The sequence below is a fragment of the Corapipo altera genome, unplaced genomic scaffold, assembly GCF_003945725.1.
Source record: "Corapipo altera isolate COAL_440 unplaced genomic scaffold, ASM394572v1 24b, whole genome shotgun sequence".
NCBI lineage: Eukaryota > Metazoa > Chordata > Aves > Passeriformes > Pipridae > Corapipo > Corapipo altera.
In genome coordinates, this window is record NW_020884888.1 from 1,178,466 (window position 1) to 1,196,592 (window position 18,127).

Consider the following 18,127-nt stretch of genomic DNA (forward strand, 5'->3'; position numbering starts at 1 on the left):
GACCTTTTTCTGCAGTATGCTTTGTCTGGAAGTTATCTTTCTGCCTGTTCAGGCTTAAAAATATCAAAGAGCAAAAGGTAACCCTGCTCAGCCTGTAAACATGCTGCTGTGAGTTTTGAGGCCATTCTTCCCAACAGTCTTACCTCGAGTGTTTCTTCTGTGATACAAGTGAATAAATTGTCATGTGCCTTGAGAGCTCAAGGGAAGCAAAGCACCTTTCTCACTTATGGATGCTTCTTCACAAACCACACTCTTCTCCCCTTACACATTCCCAAGCATTTAAGAAATATTAATTCTTCTGAAGTAATGGAACAGAATAGAGAAAAACCTCTAAGATACAACTGTACTGTCACTCTAGAGAGGAATAGAGACATGAAAAAGCTAAGTGCTCTGCTTCTTAGGCAGGATCCTGGAAATAAATTCAATATGCTTCTTCTTAAAAACAAAAACAAACAAACAAACAAAGCCCCCAAAGCTCACACCTTGTCAAGGTGTCAAGTTCTGTTTGGATGCGAAAAGTTAAACCAGCATCAGGTTATGGATGCTGTGATTGTAAAAGTCCACACTGCACAAGTGCTTATCTGCACTTGCAAGCAGCACAGACACCATCTTAAGTGAGTGTACTAGAGCTTTTAGTTACTAGCTGAGAAATGCTGAATTTACGGTAAAAAAGATAAACTTTGCTGCCTTTAGGCCCCCACTGTGTAACAGATATACCCACCCACACTTAAATGCGGAACAATCTGTCACATTTGCCCATTATGTTCATAAAGCAGAGCTCCTAACCTATCCCAATGGATACCTTCCTGAGTCTGGTCACTATAAACCCGATCCCACTGTAGCTCTTCCCAGTGTGTGAAGACCTCGAAGACAGCTGGGCAGCCAGCACAGAAATCTTCCAGGAAAGACATCTTTCATGTCTCCTTCCTCAAACTCCCTGTTTGGGTATGTTCCTACTTTTGTTTATGCAGGAGAAGGATGTTTGTGAAACCTAATTAGCCACTGGAGAAAATGAAGATAATGTTTCTGTTGGAGAGCGTGTTCCCTGCCCCGGGCTCCAGCTGCATGACAGCAGCTCAAACACGGTAATTAAGATGAGCGTGGCTGAATGCACGGCCAGATTAACAAATGCTGAAACTACACTAGTAATACATTCAGCTCTTCCCGGGGAGATGGATGAAAGGGTGCAGAGGCAGAATGGCCACAAGCACACAGTTTCCAGAAAGCTTTTTGAAACTTTGAATGAGAGACAGCAAAATTCCCGGTTAACACAGCAATAGAAAGACCAGTCACAGGATTAGGATGACCTTTTGTAACCAGGGCATTCAAAGGTAAACTGAAGAGCAATGCCAGTGTGTAATGTGTTTGCATCAGTCCTTGGGAATGAGCCAGAGACAGAAAGGGGAACTTAAGAGGTTCTAAGCTCTCCTCCAACCAGTAATACCATAAAACCTCACTGGAAATAGAAAGACAAGACCTAAGGAAATGCTGAGATTTTTTTTTATGGAAACAGGGCTAAGCACTTCCACGCGCTGTGAGAAAACATGAAACCAGTTTCGTGTCCCTCAGCGAGCACCCACAACCAACGTTTTCTTCACATTCACAGCCTAAAACCACGCACGGGAAGCCCTCCAGAAGCCCCTCTGTCTTCCTCAAAACCCTGCCGCCGCCTAACTCCCCGCCACCGGCGGATGAGAGGGGTCGGGAGCCGCTCCTGTGACAGCGGCTCCTCAGCCCCGCAGCCCTCGGGCTCCGCTCGGCCACGTCCATGCTCGGCACAAGCAGCGTTCCCTCCTCCCCACGCGGGTTCCTCGACCTCCACCCGTGTCGGAGCCCTGCCGGGTACCTGTTGCTGCCGGCGGTGCTCACAGCCCGCTTCGGGACGCCGCTCGCCCGCCGCCCAGCGCTCCTCGGGCACCGCGGTGCCCCATCCCGGGCGGCAGCGTCCGCAGCCGCAAAATTAATAACAGCGAATAATAACTTCTAAAAAAAAAATACCCGCAAAATTTTAAAGTTTTAAAATAATAAAACCGAGGAGGAGCGGAGGACAGCCAGCCGTCAGTCGCCGCGCACAGCCGCTTTGGCAGCCAGTGCAACCGCTGCCGGCTTTTCCTTGCGGAGCTGCGGGAGGGAGGAGGAGGAGGAGGAGGCGAAGGCGGTGCTGCTGCTGCTCGGCGCTGCGCGGCCGCGGCCCGCCCCCGCGGGCGGGGCGGCGGGTGCGGAGCCGGCTGTGGGCTCGCCCCGGCGGGATGTGGCGGAGCTGGCGCTGCTGGTGGCTCCGCACCTTTTTGGGAGCGGCGGCGGTGGTGGGGCTCTTCCATTTTTCCATTCCATGCGCTTGGCCTCTCGGGCGGTTTGTCCCAAAGGTGGGACATCCACAAAATACCTCTCCCCCGTGGAATAGTACAGGGAACGGGCTGCCGCCGCTTGTCTTCCTCGTGGCCCGTGGGTCACTCACTGTATCCTCCGTTGTCTTCAGCAGGGTGTGTGTGAGAGCTCTAAATTTGGATATTGGGCGGGCTGAACACAGCAGTTAAAGGCGACTATAAATGAAAAAACGTTGCAATGAATGGATCTTGCATTTCTTCCTTTGAACATCTTTCCTCTGTTACCCCGAGAAAAAAGAGGCAGGAATACCACATTTCCCCAGAGACTGTGGGGTATTTTCTTCAAATTTAGTCCTCCTTCCAAAATGTATAGTCCTTTTTACTATAAATACATCTCTCTATAGGTGTAAGTATTCTCTATTAACTGCGGTCCTTAGGACTTCTTAATTTCTCTTTTGCAACTTTTTTACACACTAGACTTTACATCAACCAACAGAATACCAAACACCCATGTTGTATTTTCTATACTATTTGCTGTTCCTCTGCCAACATTTAAGGCTGTTATAGGGTCCTTCAACAAGCTCTCCCTTGTGCTTCTTGAATAGCTGAAAGTGTCTTTTGTTTTGGTTTTTTGGGGGGGTTGGAGGACAGAGGGAATCCCTGGCAGATCTATGGGTTGGTAAACAGACACAATTTGGAAGGTGGCTTGAGGAGGCAGTGATGCCCTCCCTACATGCCTGTATCTTTCCCCATTTGGGTCAGGATAGGCAGACTTACCCTTTCAAATGCAAAGGTTTTTCATGGAGTACCCAGACCTGTCACACAGAGAATGATACTGCATGGAGAAGTTAAGGAAATTACAAGAAAGAGTTAGGTTTTCACAGAGCATTGTGCATGGGGAAAAAAACCAAAAAAACAAAACAAAACAACAAACCAAGGCTGTCCCTGAATAAAAAATCCAATCTGACCTATCATCTTGAATGATTTTCAGCAGTAACAATGATGATGAGTTATTTATATTGTATGCTGAAAATAAACAGCACCCTGTAGCCTTAAAAAGTAGAAATGAAAGAAAATTACTCCAGATTCAGTAAAAGCAGAAAAGGATGCTCTTCACACCGGTGTGCAGACCCCTGGGGCCTACAGGCTGTTTCCAAGGTTTCTGAGTTCAAATGTGTTGTACAGCAATCACGGCTGTGGCATTTCCAGAGGCACCCACTTCTCCACTAGAAAAAGTGTAGGGGCTTCTGCCAACACAGTGCCATTGCTGTAGCTCCAAGGCAAAATTTTAAGGGTGACCTTTCTATGTCTCTGACTGAATCAACTATTCACCCATTTCATATATGTCACTTTGGATGTGAACTCTGAGGCTAAGGCAGAGAAGTTGCTTTCTGGAAAAAGCAGCTGTGCGCTTTGGGCTATGGAATGCCAGGGGAAGAGGAGAGGAAATATTTGTGGCAATGCTGAAAGCTATAAATGTCTCATCATGCATACTTAATATGCGCTTGAGTCCATTTCAGCCTTTTAGGGGGTGGCAGCTCTCACTGTGGAAGCCTGGTTAATTTGTTAAAGATTTTCTGTGCCATAGACAAATTGCAGCATCTTACATTAACCTTGAGGCTTCTACAGTTCAGGGCAATTGTTACTAATTCCCTCTGGCCCTTTTGGTCTTATCTTGCAGAAGGTTCTTTGAACTTAAGGTTGCAGATGCAAATACCTCATTCATTTTGCAGCGTCTTCTTTCAAGGAAATATCCTCTATCCTATGCAAATGCATATGAGTGAAAATACGTATGAGCTGTTTCTCTTGTTTTCTCAATGCAGTTTTGCATAGCAAACACAGAAAGCTAATCTCCTCCTCTCCATCACCCCAAACCCTACACACATTCCCACTTTCCTCCTCCCAGTGCTGTAGCTTGTTGAAACAGCTGGGAGACTGAGTAGGTTTAAGGATGCTCTAGATAAAATCTTTGCCCCACTTAGGCCTTCTGGACATATATTCATCCTGACATACATGCTTTTGAAAGGCTCGGGTCAGTCATTCCACGTGTGTCTTGTTTTGCTAATTCAGTGGAAATTGCCAGAGAGCTCTGTCTCCTTCCATCATCAAGCAGGAACTGAAGCTGCCATTGTATTGTGGCTGTGATCATGCTACTACTCCTATAAATTATTCACTATTGCAGTGTGATCTTCTGTTATGTTAAAAATAGGTCATCATGAGTGTCCCCAGTGAAATTTCTAAGTGACAACAGCTGATTCTAGCTTTGTTTCCAGAAAACAGTGACCTTTGCAAAGCAATAATTGCCAATTAGGCTGCATTTCCATCTCCCTGCCAGCTCCAGTGTACCTTCACAAACACTAATTCTCAGCGATAGTAACCCCACATTATACTTGAGACAACTAAGCCAGAGCTACTAAACTACCTATTGAGCTTTGCCGTAACACTTTGCTTTCTATTAGCCTTTGCTTCCAGGCCGAATAGTAAATCAGGATTATCAGAGAAGAGATTATAGTCAGAGGACATCTAAATGCTCTGCCCCTCCCAGGCACCCAGAAGGCTTCTTGAAGGGGCTGAGCAGGATTTTCTGGCTGATATGCATCAGTTACACGTTGCTCTGGGGGTGGATGTAATCAGAAGTGCTTCACTTTTCCCATCGACGGGGCACAGGCTCCAGCCCACTGAATACCGTGAATCAACAGAACAGGAGGCTTGCAGATGTGTCTAGACAAAGCTGGAAAGGGGAGCAGGACCCAGTAGTCTGGACAGAGGTCTGCAGGAAACTCTCTTTCCCCCATAAAATACTCTGGGAGGACTCTGTGCGGACCCACTCGAAAATGTGCAACATTGTTGCAATTTTCCTGCTTGCTGTGGGGATGTATGTCTATTATGCAGATACAAAGACTTAGCTCAGTCCTGGGTGACTTCATTCACCTGAAAGCAAGCGCTGGTGGTGGGTGGCAATGCTCAGCAGACCATGCAGACAGGAATTCACATGGAGGTCTCTCATTAGCATGTTTGGACGAGCAAGAGGCCAAAGGAAGTGGGGGGATGGGTGGATGGGGGGGCAGACCACGACTTTGAGTTTTGGTTGTTTGAGGTAGATCAGGCCTGATCAAGGCTTTAAGGAAGACAATTTATATATTTTTCTGTTGTAACTCCTTTATACTGTGTTTCCGTGTATCTCCCACGCTCATAAGGGATGCACAAGGCATCTTCATAATGCTGATGGACATCCCATAGGACATCTCCAGCAGGTATTGTCCCCAGGCAAGCCTTTTGTGGGAACACAGGGTGCAAACCTGACTGCTCTCACCTGGGGACCTTGGTCAAAAACCAGAGGTGAATGATCATATTTGAGGTTGGGGAACATGGCAGGTACTGGAGCCATCACTTGGAAAAGCTTTTAGGGGAGAGGTAAGAGACAAGAGTCTGACGCCTGCCATGAGAAATCTGGACAAGATGTGAACTTTAAGTTGCTGATCATTGCTGATCATAACCAAGTTCACCATTACTTTTTCCAACTAAACATACTGAAGTGTTGCCACAATTCTACTACACCCTGCCCCTACTGCTCTCTGTATTGACTCTGTGCCAGTTTTTACTCCTTTGTCAGCCGAGCCTGCCCAGTACATTTAGCTTGCATTCATTGTCATCCTGTAACACTTGCTCTCCTTCTAAAAGAGTTTGATACCCAGTTGTTTTTCACTTCTGACATCCTCTAACCACTGTGCAACCATTTCCCCCCTTTTACTTCCCATCACAGTGTTGCTGCTCCACCCTCAAGTTCCTAATTTCTCATGATGTTGCTTTTGCAAAGATTTCCACCTGCTGCTCCAGGGCACTTTGTGGGAAAAAGTTACGAGCACTGATCCTCTGCAGTGATTCAGGAACAAATTCAGTCTTCTGGGAGTTCTGGCCAGATGCTCTTTGGGAATGACCAATGAATAGTGCAGTGGTTGTGTCCTGTAGCATGGTGGTCAGGACACACTTGGTATACTGAGGAACAACTATGGATGCAGACAAAGAGGGCTAGGGACAGAAAGGGGAGTCACCTTTATCTTTTGATATACTACACGAGATAACCCTTCCCACAAGTAATCCTTCTTTGTCCAACCTTGCTGAATTTGTGGTGGTCTGAGATAGCTGCCTTCAGATGAAAAACACTTCCCACCCAAGGTTTGTGCCTGTGGCATCATTTGAAGTTCCAAAGGAGTATGCACAAGCATACACCCTACCTGCCCTCACATATGTAACTTGAGGGAGCAGGACAAATGAGCCACCAGTTGCATTTTTTTTCCCCAGAACCTGTTTCAAAATTATCCCCCAATGCCTCTTCTGGGCAGATTTTGGGTGGCAATGTTCATGCAGGGTTGGAGGGAGAAACACATTCCAGTTTCTCAGACTGCTTAGCAACCAGAGCTGGCTGAGCCGCTCTTAAGTGCACACCAAGTGTGTGGATAGCTTGTCTAATACAGCAGCTCTAGCCTTATTTTTTTCTCCCTCTCTTGTTTTTCAAGAGCATTCCTTGTGTTCTAGTTAAGGCACACAAAAAACTGCTGGAAACTAATTTTTGCTTTCCTGGACAGCTGGAAGTCAGCTATGCTATGCAATGATCAAAGCTACAGGAGGGATCAGAGATCTGAAGAGACAAGCATGACGCTGTTAGCCTACTTTTTGGGAGCCTGACTGTCAGACAAGGTTGATGATGGACTGGTTTAAAGTCCCGCTGCTGGACAGCCATAAAACCATCTCCCCCAGAGGAGAGCAGAGAGTAGAACCCAGTGCTTTCCATGGGTCTGCAGCATGTGAGATACCTGCTCAGGACAGCCTGTCCCAATATAATCAACACAATCAAGAAGGCCATCTCCAGGAATGGATTTGGCTTTGTAGACAGAAAGTCAATATGTTTCTAGCTTCCTCATTGGGATCTTCTTGAATCACTAGGTAATCTCTTGCCTCTTTCTTGTTTCTTGGCTCTCAAGTGCCCAGAGCTGGCTCCCTGCCACAATCTTCATCTTCCAACATGACAACAGGCTGAGATCCCCCCCGTGTTTGGGGTTCTTAGGAACTGAAGCCATCTCTACCCATGCTACCAGGCAGTAATGCCTGCTGCTGAAACCTGCTGGTTACATCAGGACTGCAGTTAAAATGTGGCCCCAGCCCATGTTCATCTCCAGACCCTCCTTGTACCCTCACCTGCACTTGCAAGGCAAATTTGGGGCAAGCTCTGAAGCACAGAGGAGGAGAAAATCTTTCTTTGTACATGTCCAAGCACATTCTGGTTAGTAGTCTCAGACATGGCTGTTCCAGCCCCATACTTGTCTGCCCCATGCTATGAAGCAGATAGCAGGCTTGGAAGGATTATATTATAAGGGAAAAGACACTACAGGACATGTCAACATCTACCAAAGGTATCCTAAATCCATGACTGAAAAAGCAGGTCAGGAGCACTCAGGACTTTGGCCTGCCTGGCTGTGACCTCCAGTAGCAGTGTAGAAACAGGGACTGCCTTCCTCTTGCCCAGTAGTTGTTCCACAGGTCATGGTTAAGAAGGGAGAAGTTGCAGAGATGATGGGCATGGTCTGGGGAAAATGGCTGTCAGGTAGGAGAAGGCTGCAAAGTCTGAGAGTGGAGGAAAAGAACAAATAATGCCAGACAAAAATCAAGTCCCATGCATGAATCCTGCAGTGCTGTGCACCTGTGTTCCTGCATGTCCCTAACATGGCAGTTTCACGATAGAAACCCAGGAGGAGGCTCTGGGGCACAGGCTCCAGGCAATTTCCAACCTCAGTTACACTAATGTAACACTAGACTTGCCCTGAAATCATTCCTAGATACACAGCAGCATGGGTGACCCAGCGAGGTCCTTGGTGCAGTCAGAGACCACACTCCTCTTTCCTTCTCCTGGTCCGTGGTTCTGCACAGAGGATTGCAGCACTGAGAAATGATTTTAATTCCCTTTCTGCCCCCAAGATACCTTCACTTCCCTCTTCTCATCAGCGCATATTTCTGTGGCTTAAATATAGCAAATATAAAACAAGTGCAGCACACACAAAATGCCATTCGGGGGAGCGCAATGAACATGCTGCCTCTGTAATGTAATGAGCCCCAAGTGCATCTGCCAAGTATTTGGACTGAGATTCCAAAGGAGAGAGGGTGGTCCACAACACAGAGAAGCTCAGGACTAAACCCTGAGACCAGTACGCCCACTCATGTCTTGAGGGAATACACGTTGCTTGTTGGTCCAGCCTGCCTTCACCTGGAGGTGTTTAACCCCTTGGAGAAATCTTTTCCTCTAGGAAAGGTGAAGAGCAGCTTTTCATACCATGTCACTGGGGCTATGAGTGGATTTGAATTAAAAGAATTTACAAACAATATGTAATGTAAAACAAATAAGAAGTGTTTCTTTAGGGGTGTGGTCTAGCTTTGCAGCTAAAGTTAAATGACACCAGAGAAAGCTAGCTAGTTTTTGAACATCTGACCCTGGGAACTATTTATGGTGCAGTGATTTTTGAAGTGATTAATGACAAAAACTTGGCACTAATCAGGGGTTGGTGTTGCTGATTAAGCTAACTCTTCCTTGGCTCACAACAGGCATCAGGAATAGAGTGGGCAGGAAGCTCCCCAGAGTGCCAGAAGAGGCAGAGCACATCAGGACCTCCCGAGCTGCTTGCTTTTCAACAGGGAAATTAAAAAAAAAGCTGCAGACATCCAACTCCAGAGCTGAGCTCAGCAGTGCTGGAGTGCTCTGCTCCTCCTGTGGCTTCATTTTTCTTTGAGAATATTTTTATATGGATTCTTTTCAACATTCCCACCCCTCTCAAAAAAAAAAAAAAAGTGCTAGTGTGGCACTCCTTGCATGTGTTTGTAGGAGGATCTCAGAAATGCTATCTAGTTTCAAATCTATCTACATCTATAAAAACTCTCTTTTCTCCAAGACATTCAAGAAAAGCAAATCTGTTAGTTCAGTGTGAAGGCCCAATCCTTCATTCCTCATGTAAGCCTAAGTTCCTGGATCATTCAATTTATAAATTGGACAGATTCTGCACACAACACTCCAGAACTCACAGGTTCCCCAGAAGAAGCAGGCTATGCTCGCTCCGCTCTTTCCATTACCAGCATTAAGAAACCACAGTGACCTCTGGTCTGCTGGTGATGTTCAAGGCGTAAAAAAGTCTTACTTGCTCGGTGCTACCTCTGTTAGCTCTGTGCCATTACCTGGGCCCTGTCCTTACTTTTTCTTCTTCCTAGTTGCATGAGAAAACACAGTGAGTGGGACTTCAAAACTTTCAGGAGCTCTCAATTGGCAAACTGCACTTCTACACAGTCACAACCACCCTGCTAAAATGAACACGGTGTCAAGTAAGTTACATCCATGTTCACAACAGAGCCCTTCCACTGCCCTGAGCTACCATGTAGTGAGAAGGATGTGAGCAAAGCTCCATTTATACTGTAGAGCCTGAACACTGGCCAGCCTTGCTAGCCACTGGCATCTTAATCACAAACTTCAGAGAGCCGTAGAGCTAATATGTGAGATTTTATAAGCTCATCTCCCTGAGGTCCTGCAGGAGTCCCTGAAAACTTAATGTCTATGTCAATGAAAATAAAGTCACAGAGCTTTTAGCCATCCCACTGACCTCCCCAAGAAAGGCTATCCCTCTCTCCTCTGCCACAGGTGGTTGTGACACCTCTCCAGGAAAGCTCTGGATTGCTGCTTGGCTGCTGCCATACCTGAACCATAGGCACACTCCTCAGGGGACACCAGAGGGCTTTTCGCTCTGGTATTTCACAAAAGCTCATCATTGCATGTGACTTCCTCTGGGGTTGGGCATGGGGTGGGCAGGAAGGCAGGGCTGGCCCGGGGAGCAGCCTGGTGTGATGAAAGGAGAGCTGTTGCAAGCTCTTGTGTGCAGTGCTATAGGCACTTCAGAGAGCCCTGAGTTTTGGAGGCAGTTTTGGGTTTTGCTTCCCAGGGTGGTTGTTTCACCTGGGATTATAAGATTAAGCATTTATTGGGCTGGGCTACTTTGAGTGTATTTTCCTCTCTGAGAGATGGGTTGTGACTAATTTTAGGCAGGCTATGCAATGCTGTGACATAGGTAGTAAAGGCCAGGGGTTTCCCCAAAATACCCCTTTATTTTCTCACTCTTTGTGGCTTCCTTTCTTTCTACCTCACTTTTTATCTTTCTATCTTTTTACCAACCATTTGAACTCTAGGTATCATTTCCAAGCTCTGAGTCTCTTAACTTTCCAATTCCCAGACTGTCCACAATTAAACCAGAGTAAGCCAATGTCAGCCTTTGGAAGTTATGCAGAGTTAAGCCTATTTGCTCAGGATTTCCATAGTGGTTTTTCTTCACCTGTTTTCCAGTTGCCAAAGACACAGCAATACCCGTGACTCTTCACAACATAAGCCCCTACTTCAAACTATTTCTCCACTCTTGGATGCCAGATCAAGAACATACTGCTTAAAATTCTGTGAGGCCTGACAACACCCCTCATCCTCACAAGTAATGCTGAAATATATATATTTCCCTACTGTTGGAAAATCTTCCCACCACTAACTTTTTAGTGCCTCTGCGACATTGTCAAGTGCTTGACTGCTCTTTTCTCTCTCTTTCTCTCTAGTATATGCTCTCAGACTGTTTTCACTCCTTGTCTTTTAACTCTGCACTTCCTGACCCAGTTGTTAGTGCCTGTCACACCCTTGGTACACCAACCACAAGTCTTTGGTTTTAGCATCCCGGCAGGCGGAAGCTCATTTCACAGGTAGCTGAGCTGTGCCTCGAATTATTAAAGGGGTGAAGTTGTTTACGCCACCTGCTCATGTTAGCCAAGCCACATTTATTTTGTGAATTTAATGACGGGACTGAGTGACAAAAAGCTTGTGTTTCACAGAGCTTTGTAAAGACACTATGTAAAAACAGGAGGGGAAAAATGTGTGAAAAAGAAGGCAATTTTGCTTCAGACTTTAGTAAGACACTTGTTTTGCAAGCTTAGAAGATGCCCCAAGCACACCTGATCAGTGGTTTCTCTCTGGCTTGTACATACCTTCCTCTTTTCTCTGAGGGCTGGTTAAATGCCACTTGTTTATTTGACCTGTTTTTTCCCCTCACTGTTGTTATTATTAGCGATCTAGAAATATTGTCAACAGATATGAACCAAAAATATTGTCTCCAAGAAACAGAGAAGGAAACACCAAGAAGATCAAAGATCTTTAATTAAAAAATAGAGAGAGAACAAAGCAGAAAGTGTCTCTCATTTCAATCTTTTTCTTTTTTTTTTTTTCATTTCGGGCCTCATGGACTCAAAATTTCCTGCTTCATATATGGAGCAGGATGCCCTGTTAAAAATAGCCCTCCAGCTGCCCAGGACAGCTGGAAGTGCCGACGGGTCGGAGCACTGTGGGTGGGTCAGTGTGGGGGTGCCTAGGGTGGGGATGGGTGTCTTGCACTGACTCCTCCAACCAAAAAAAGCTCTCTCCCCAGTTCGCATAACTCTGTGTCTGCCCACGGATCACAACCAAAAAGAAGCAGCTGCAAGGAGCAGGTGAGCGGAGCATTCAGTGTAAACAGGAATAAGAAAAAATGCTCTGTAAGAGAGCACCTTCTTTTCCTTGATGGCCTTGTACTGCGTGTTAAATAAGTTCGATCATGCTCTTGGAGAAAGGTGCTTCAATCTGAGTTTATAGGCCAAATATCTCTACAGTCTATCTATCTGGATGAAGCAGACACTGTTGCCTTGGTGATGGGACTTATCCTCTGAGCTGCAGCAAGTACAGCACACGCGTTCTCCACCTTCAGGAATGTGAGATAAGCTGAAAGGACAAGTAGGGCTGGTGGGACCTGTAAACATTTTCAGGACACTGATCCACTTTCTCCCAGCAGTCAGGAAGGAGAAGCTCCCATGCTTGATACATCGCAAGGTTGCTCATCCTTACAACAGCCTTCTGAGATATTAGGCACTTGTATGCTGGATAAAAAGTAGCCACTTTTTGGGATGAAAACGCAGGAAAAACTGTATCTCTGTATATCTCTGAGGTAGGCATCTGCTGGAATACCCGTAATGATATGCACACATGAATATTCTTGGAAGACATGATTCGCTTATAGCTGCACTAGTTTGATGTGCTCTGTGGGGAGGGGTCATGCCTGATGGGGCTCACGAAAGCAGAGCTAGATAAGGCATGGAAAGAAACCTGGTCCCACGGGTCACAGACAAGCTGTGACATGGATGTCCCTGCGCGACATTTTGACAAGTCACTGCAGTTGTATGCCCAAGAGAAGCATAGTGTCTTGTATTGCTTTAGGGGAAGAGAAAAGTGGCTTAACCTGAATTGTTGCTGAACAAAGAATATGTCTCAACTCTAAGTCAACATCCAAGGCTTTATCCTCATTTTTCTCCAATACCTCTAACCTCATTATGTGCAGGCAGTGCATACAACCATGTACAGCAGCTATCTTTCGTTTCAGCTAAACCTCAATGCTGATCCCAAACCCCAGAGCTAGAACTCCTTTCTCTCCTATAGGAGCAGGCAGGCTTTACAAGGATGTAAAGGCATCTGGCACATTTTTAAAGCACACCTTAAAAGTTTGATGCAGTTACTGTTATGCTGGGAGCCTTGATGGACAGCAGTGCTGGAATGAATCTCTATGCCATAACAGCACATCAGTCCTGGGCAAGGAAAGTGCCCTGTGACTCTGAGACTGTGCAGGACATCATCTAAAGTGGGGTTCAGGTCTGCTGAACTAGAGCATGGGCCTTCTTACTGAACACAAGGAAAAGGACAGTTTTGTTTTTTTCTGCCACAGCTTGAAAACATGCATGGGATTTTGTGTCAGCCATGGTCTGCGAGGCCGGTCATGGTTACCCCAGGTGCAACCAGAGGGCACATAAAGGAGGTGAGAAGTAGAGATGTGAAGAGAGATCAGTGTAGAGCAGGTACATGAAAAGATCTGTGATAAAACACAGCCTAATTTCTACTTTTCCTGTTCATTCTTGGTTTGAATATGTTGATCACTGCTAACGAGATACTTGGACCCACATGTTTGCTGTGTTTGCTGAGTGCTTGAAAATTCTGTGCATAGATGTGGCTCCTTGACCTAGGAGCTCCTGCTGTGCCAAGCCTCTAGTCCCAGTCAGAGGCTGTGCTGGGGCGATGGCATCATGCCTCAGTGTGAGTCCTCAGCTCTCCTCCCGTGGAAACCAGAATCTGCCAAGAGAGCTGACTCGTGCCCAAATCTCCCTCCTTCTCTGGGCCTGGGAGCCACAGGAGCATTTCTGGCTCCTCATCTTAGACAGAGCCAGGGAAAACCCATGCCTGTTTGGCTGCAGTGATGAGGGGAAACCTCCTGCTAGAGGAAGGGATTTCTTTTTAATGAAATATAACTTCAGAATCTAAAGGTACTTAGAGTCACTAAAATTTAAACAACATTTTCCCCAGAGTAGGTGTTTTGACCTAAGAAAAATGTAAGACTAACTGAAGACACTTGTCTTGAATTAACATAGTGAGTAAGGTCATAAAAGAAACAACACCTATCACTGACTGTGCTTTCAAGAGGCTAAAAGAGTTTCTTCTCAAAACTTTTGCATACTACAGCTGTGCCCTGCTAAACACTGGCCAGGTTGCAGAGGAGAGAGAGTTGTGCTTCACTGAACCTAAGCACAGTCACTTGCAAAGCCTCTGCAGACCCTTTGAAGGAGAGAGCACAATGTCAGTGCAAGGCTGTTATTAGAAAACAAGAGAGTTAGCTAACAAAGTTTCTTTGAGGACAAATGTTTCAAAGCCTTGAATACCTGTTGCAAGAGTCAACTTAATTTTTTCTGAAAACAGTTCTACAATACTTGGTCACACCCAGCCCTGTGACTTGCCATTTTAATGTATAATAGGGAAAAATGATGCTTACTGGTGCATAAGTATATGAAAATGTTGGAATTATCAATTACGCTGAAGAAAATACAGAAGTTTTCGACAAATGTTTTGGTTTGCATGTGGGAAAATATCAGTGCCAGCTTACAGTCTATATCAATGGGAAAATATTTCCCCCTTTATCTTTCCCAAAGGAGAATTTTAAACTGTAGTTTTGAGAAGAGTTATTCAAGGAACTTCTTGTTGATTTTTCAAAAAACTTGAGACACTAGAGGAATTCCAGAGAGCTATGAGTTAATGTTGTGTCACTAATGATGTGATAGCCTGGCAGTGGTCCTGGCCTTCTTATGGAGTACCTGATGTAAGAGTCATATAAGCAGAATTAAAGGAGATGGAATACAATCAGTTGCACTAGTTAGAATTTTCGAGAAAATAATTGCATTGATAGTGTACTTGGATTTCTGTAAGAAATAAGACTTGGTACTGCATGAGATCTTGACAGATGTAGCACAGCTGAGAAACCATCAGGGATACCAGTTTCTAGTGAGGACATACAAAGATTGGTTCTTCCCTATGGGATTGACTCTTTTCACTTCAGTGACCTGAAAGGGAATTTTAAACAGTGATTGACTGAATATGTAGATGGCATGATGTCTGGAGAAGTGGTAAATCACTCCAAGAACAGGTTACTTAAGAAAGTGAGATGATTCATCTGGCTCTAGTATGGGCATAGCTGGGAGCAAAGAAGATAAGCCACAGTTATAGCATTGACTATGTCCTGAGAAATTTGACTCTGAAAGACTTGGAGATTATAGACAAAAATCTGGTGAAGAACAGACCTTCACATGATGCTGGCACCTGAAAAGACTTAAGCAGACCCTTGAACTGATCCTGATATATATATATTTATAAAGTATGAGTGAACAGATCACATAAATTCTCAATTTGTCCCTGGTCTAACAGTTTGGGAGCACTAGGCTCCATGCTAGTGTCCACCAAGTAACTGGTCTCAAGAACATGAAAATGCTTAAAAGATTAAAACTTTATAAGGAAACCGTCATGATAACAGTCTGCTTGGCAAAGAATAGGAGTGGTCTGAGTACATTCTGTAGATAGTAAATGAGATATTTATATTCACAAAAAATAGTGAGATCTATTAGGAAAACTAACTTCAAAAGACTAGACCAATCAGTGTTAGAAGAAATAAGATGCAGCTGTCTTTAACTGTGACAGTAGCTAAGCATTGGGACAAGTTCAAAAGGTGGACAGAGATCTGCCATCACCATTTTCCAAACCAATCTGGATGTGGAAAATAATAAAAAATAGTGCATGCTCTAAGAGCTGTGGTCTGCACTGAGCTGGGAGTTCAACATCTGACAAACGCCTCCATCTGGCCTGAAAACCTGTGAGTAAGTTTTGGCTGGCGCCTGGGTTTCTGCAGCATGAGCAGGCGAGGGCTGCCCTGTGAGTGAAACAGGCATTGCTCCTCCCTGCTCGGATCCCACCCAGCCCGGGGGAGAGAGCTGGGTTGTCCAGGGTCAACAGCGCTCCCGACATAGCAGCCAAAAAGTTAATGTTTCCCTGCTAACCTGTTTAAAAAAAAAGTAGAGGGCGGTGAAGGGGAAGGCCATCACTGTGCCTGTGTTGTTTGGGCTCTCTGGCTGGCAGATTTGGGAGCCAACAGACCCTCTGCCTGAGAGAGAAGCTGGGGTACATTTTTTCCCAGTTACATGTAGGTGAGTTGAAGAGGCTGTCACCAACTCATAGCCTCGTAGGATAACTCAGGTGGGAAGGGACCTCAGGAGGTCATCTGTTCCAACCTTCTGTTCCAAGCAGGGTCATGGAGAGGTTTTTAAAATGTTCTTGCCTTTGAAAAGCAGGATCAGCCTCTAGCTATTGCAGGATCAGCCCTGCCAGAAACAACTTAGCTGAGAGGTTGGAAAGGATTTTTTAAATGGTGTATCATTCCCTTCAGATAACACAATATATGTGTCAAATAACTTGAACACATTTCTCTCCTTCCTTCCTACATTTCTAATTAAGAACATAGGCTAAAGGTTTCAGAAACAGCAATGAAGCCTAAATCCCACTGGCTCTTCAGAGCACTTGAAAATGTCCATATCAAGTAAGAGCATGTGGATGATTATCCTGGGAAGCAGTATCCACCTGTGTTGAGTGCAGAATGCAGGGAATGCAACAGGGTACTTTCAATGCTAGTTGATTTGCCCAATGGCATCAGGTGTTCCCTGGACTATCAGCACTTTTTCCATAATGCAAATGCTCTGCCCTCTTCTTTTTGCAAATTCATTGCCCTTCTGAGCCCAGACTGGGACACAGGGTGAAGAGTGGGGGCATACAGACGTGAGAAATGTATTTGAGTACAGACAGTACATCATTGAAACTGCTTTCTTTTCAGAGTTGGTGCCTTTCACTGGGGCTCAGATAACTTGATTTGGCACTATTCACTGCTAAGTTTTCCATACCAACCGCAGCTGAGCTTTGTTTAAATGAGGCTTGCTGAAGCTGTGCTGAAAGTGAGTTTAAAGGTTCACAGTCTTTGGAGTGGATCCAGGCAGCTCTTTGTGCCTTCAACTCCCTTGGAAACTGTGGAGGGCTGGGGGCCGGGAGAAGATTTGCATGAGCAAGTTCTCCCCCTGGCCCCTGCTCTAGTGCAAAGCAGTGAGCAGGGGCAGAAATTAGACACCGTGGGCCAGATTCTTTCTCCTTCTTTGAGTCCTCTTACCTGCATATCTGCTATTTTGACCTGGTAGCACTGAGTACACATGTAAATGGCGGCACAGGATGTAAGCAGTGAGGAATCGAGCACCAGCAGAAGCAGTTTTAGGGATAAGAAACTATGACACTGGCTTAGTACTCCGGGTTGTGGCAGTCGGAGAGGAGGATGCTAATTCTGCTCAGATAATTTAAGTAGCAAATCACCTTTAGCCCCTGCAAAGAGCTCCTACTACTTTAATGACAGCTGCACCTGTGGTGTCGAATGCCCAACGTGCTGCTTTGCACAGTGCAGCCACTGTAGAAAACACACTGGGTGTCCCCCCAGCTTTCTTCTGCAGTAACTTCCTTTTTGAGGAAAAGTATTTTTATTGTATCTGTAGTCCTTTTGTTCTCCATTCTCTCAGGAGAAAAAGAAAGTCTGGTCACCCCGTGACCTTGGAGCCAATAGACAACTTCAGATTTACTCAAGAAATGCCACCCAGGCTAGAAACCGGCCTCTAGTCTGAGTAGGAGAAGGATTAGTTTAATAAAAGATGACTTTACCTTCCTCAAAGGCATCATCTTCTTCTCCGGGTGCAGTCAAATCTTCTTGGGTGTGCTGCATCGTGGAAAGGACACAGCTCAGGGAGTAGCCAGAGCTGAGTGCTTGAACTGGTTCCTACACTGCAGCTCGACTATTTCCTTTTACCAGCTGCCTAAACATTTTAGTGGTAACAGCTTCCGCATCTGCACTTACGAAAACAATCTCATTCATACAAACAACGCCTCTTGTTTTTACAGCCAGCCTTAGAGATGAGTTTTGAGGTCGAGTGTCTTTACTGTTGAGAGAGAAGTTGATTTTGAGAGCAGCGACAGGCAGGACAGGCTTAAAACGCACCCTGCCCTGTTGCTGAATGCTGTAGCAGTGAAGCCCTGTCAGCCAGTGTAAGGGTTTTGCATATGAATGTGAATGTTTTCTGGTGGTAGAGGTAGAGCCAGGGAACCACTAACTGTGCTGGGTCTGCAGAGCAACTCGTTTTCACCCCAGGGACAGTGTGACAACAGGAAACCCCCCATCTCTCTCAGTGCCATGTGTTCAGGGGACTAACTTTTTATTTAGCACAGCAGCAGTGACAACATGTTCTCACCCACACTGGGGTGATCCAGGGCAATGGACATCTAGACAAGCTGGAAAGCCAAGGTGATGGCAATTGTC

At 45.6% G+C, this 18,127-nt stretch overlaps 1 protein-coding gene across 1 annotated transcript in view; it reads right to left on the reverse strand.

Moving 5' to 3' along the window:
* The window catches only part of RIPOR2 (RHO family interacting cell polarization regulator 2), a 68,243-nt gene extending 50,588 nt beyond the window's left edge, over window positions 1–17,655 (reverse strand). Inside the window, exon 1 of the mRNA XM_027644045.1 lies at window positions 17,476–17,655. Within this exon, the coding sequence (XP_027499846.1) occupies window positions 17,476–17,536 (61 nt within the window). The 5' untranslated portion in view covers window positions 17,537–17,655. The remainder of the gene's footprint in view (window positions 1–17,475) is intronic.
* Between the last annotated feature and the right edge of the window lie 472 nt (window positions 17,656–18,127).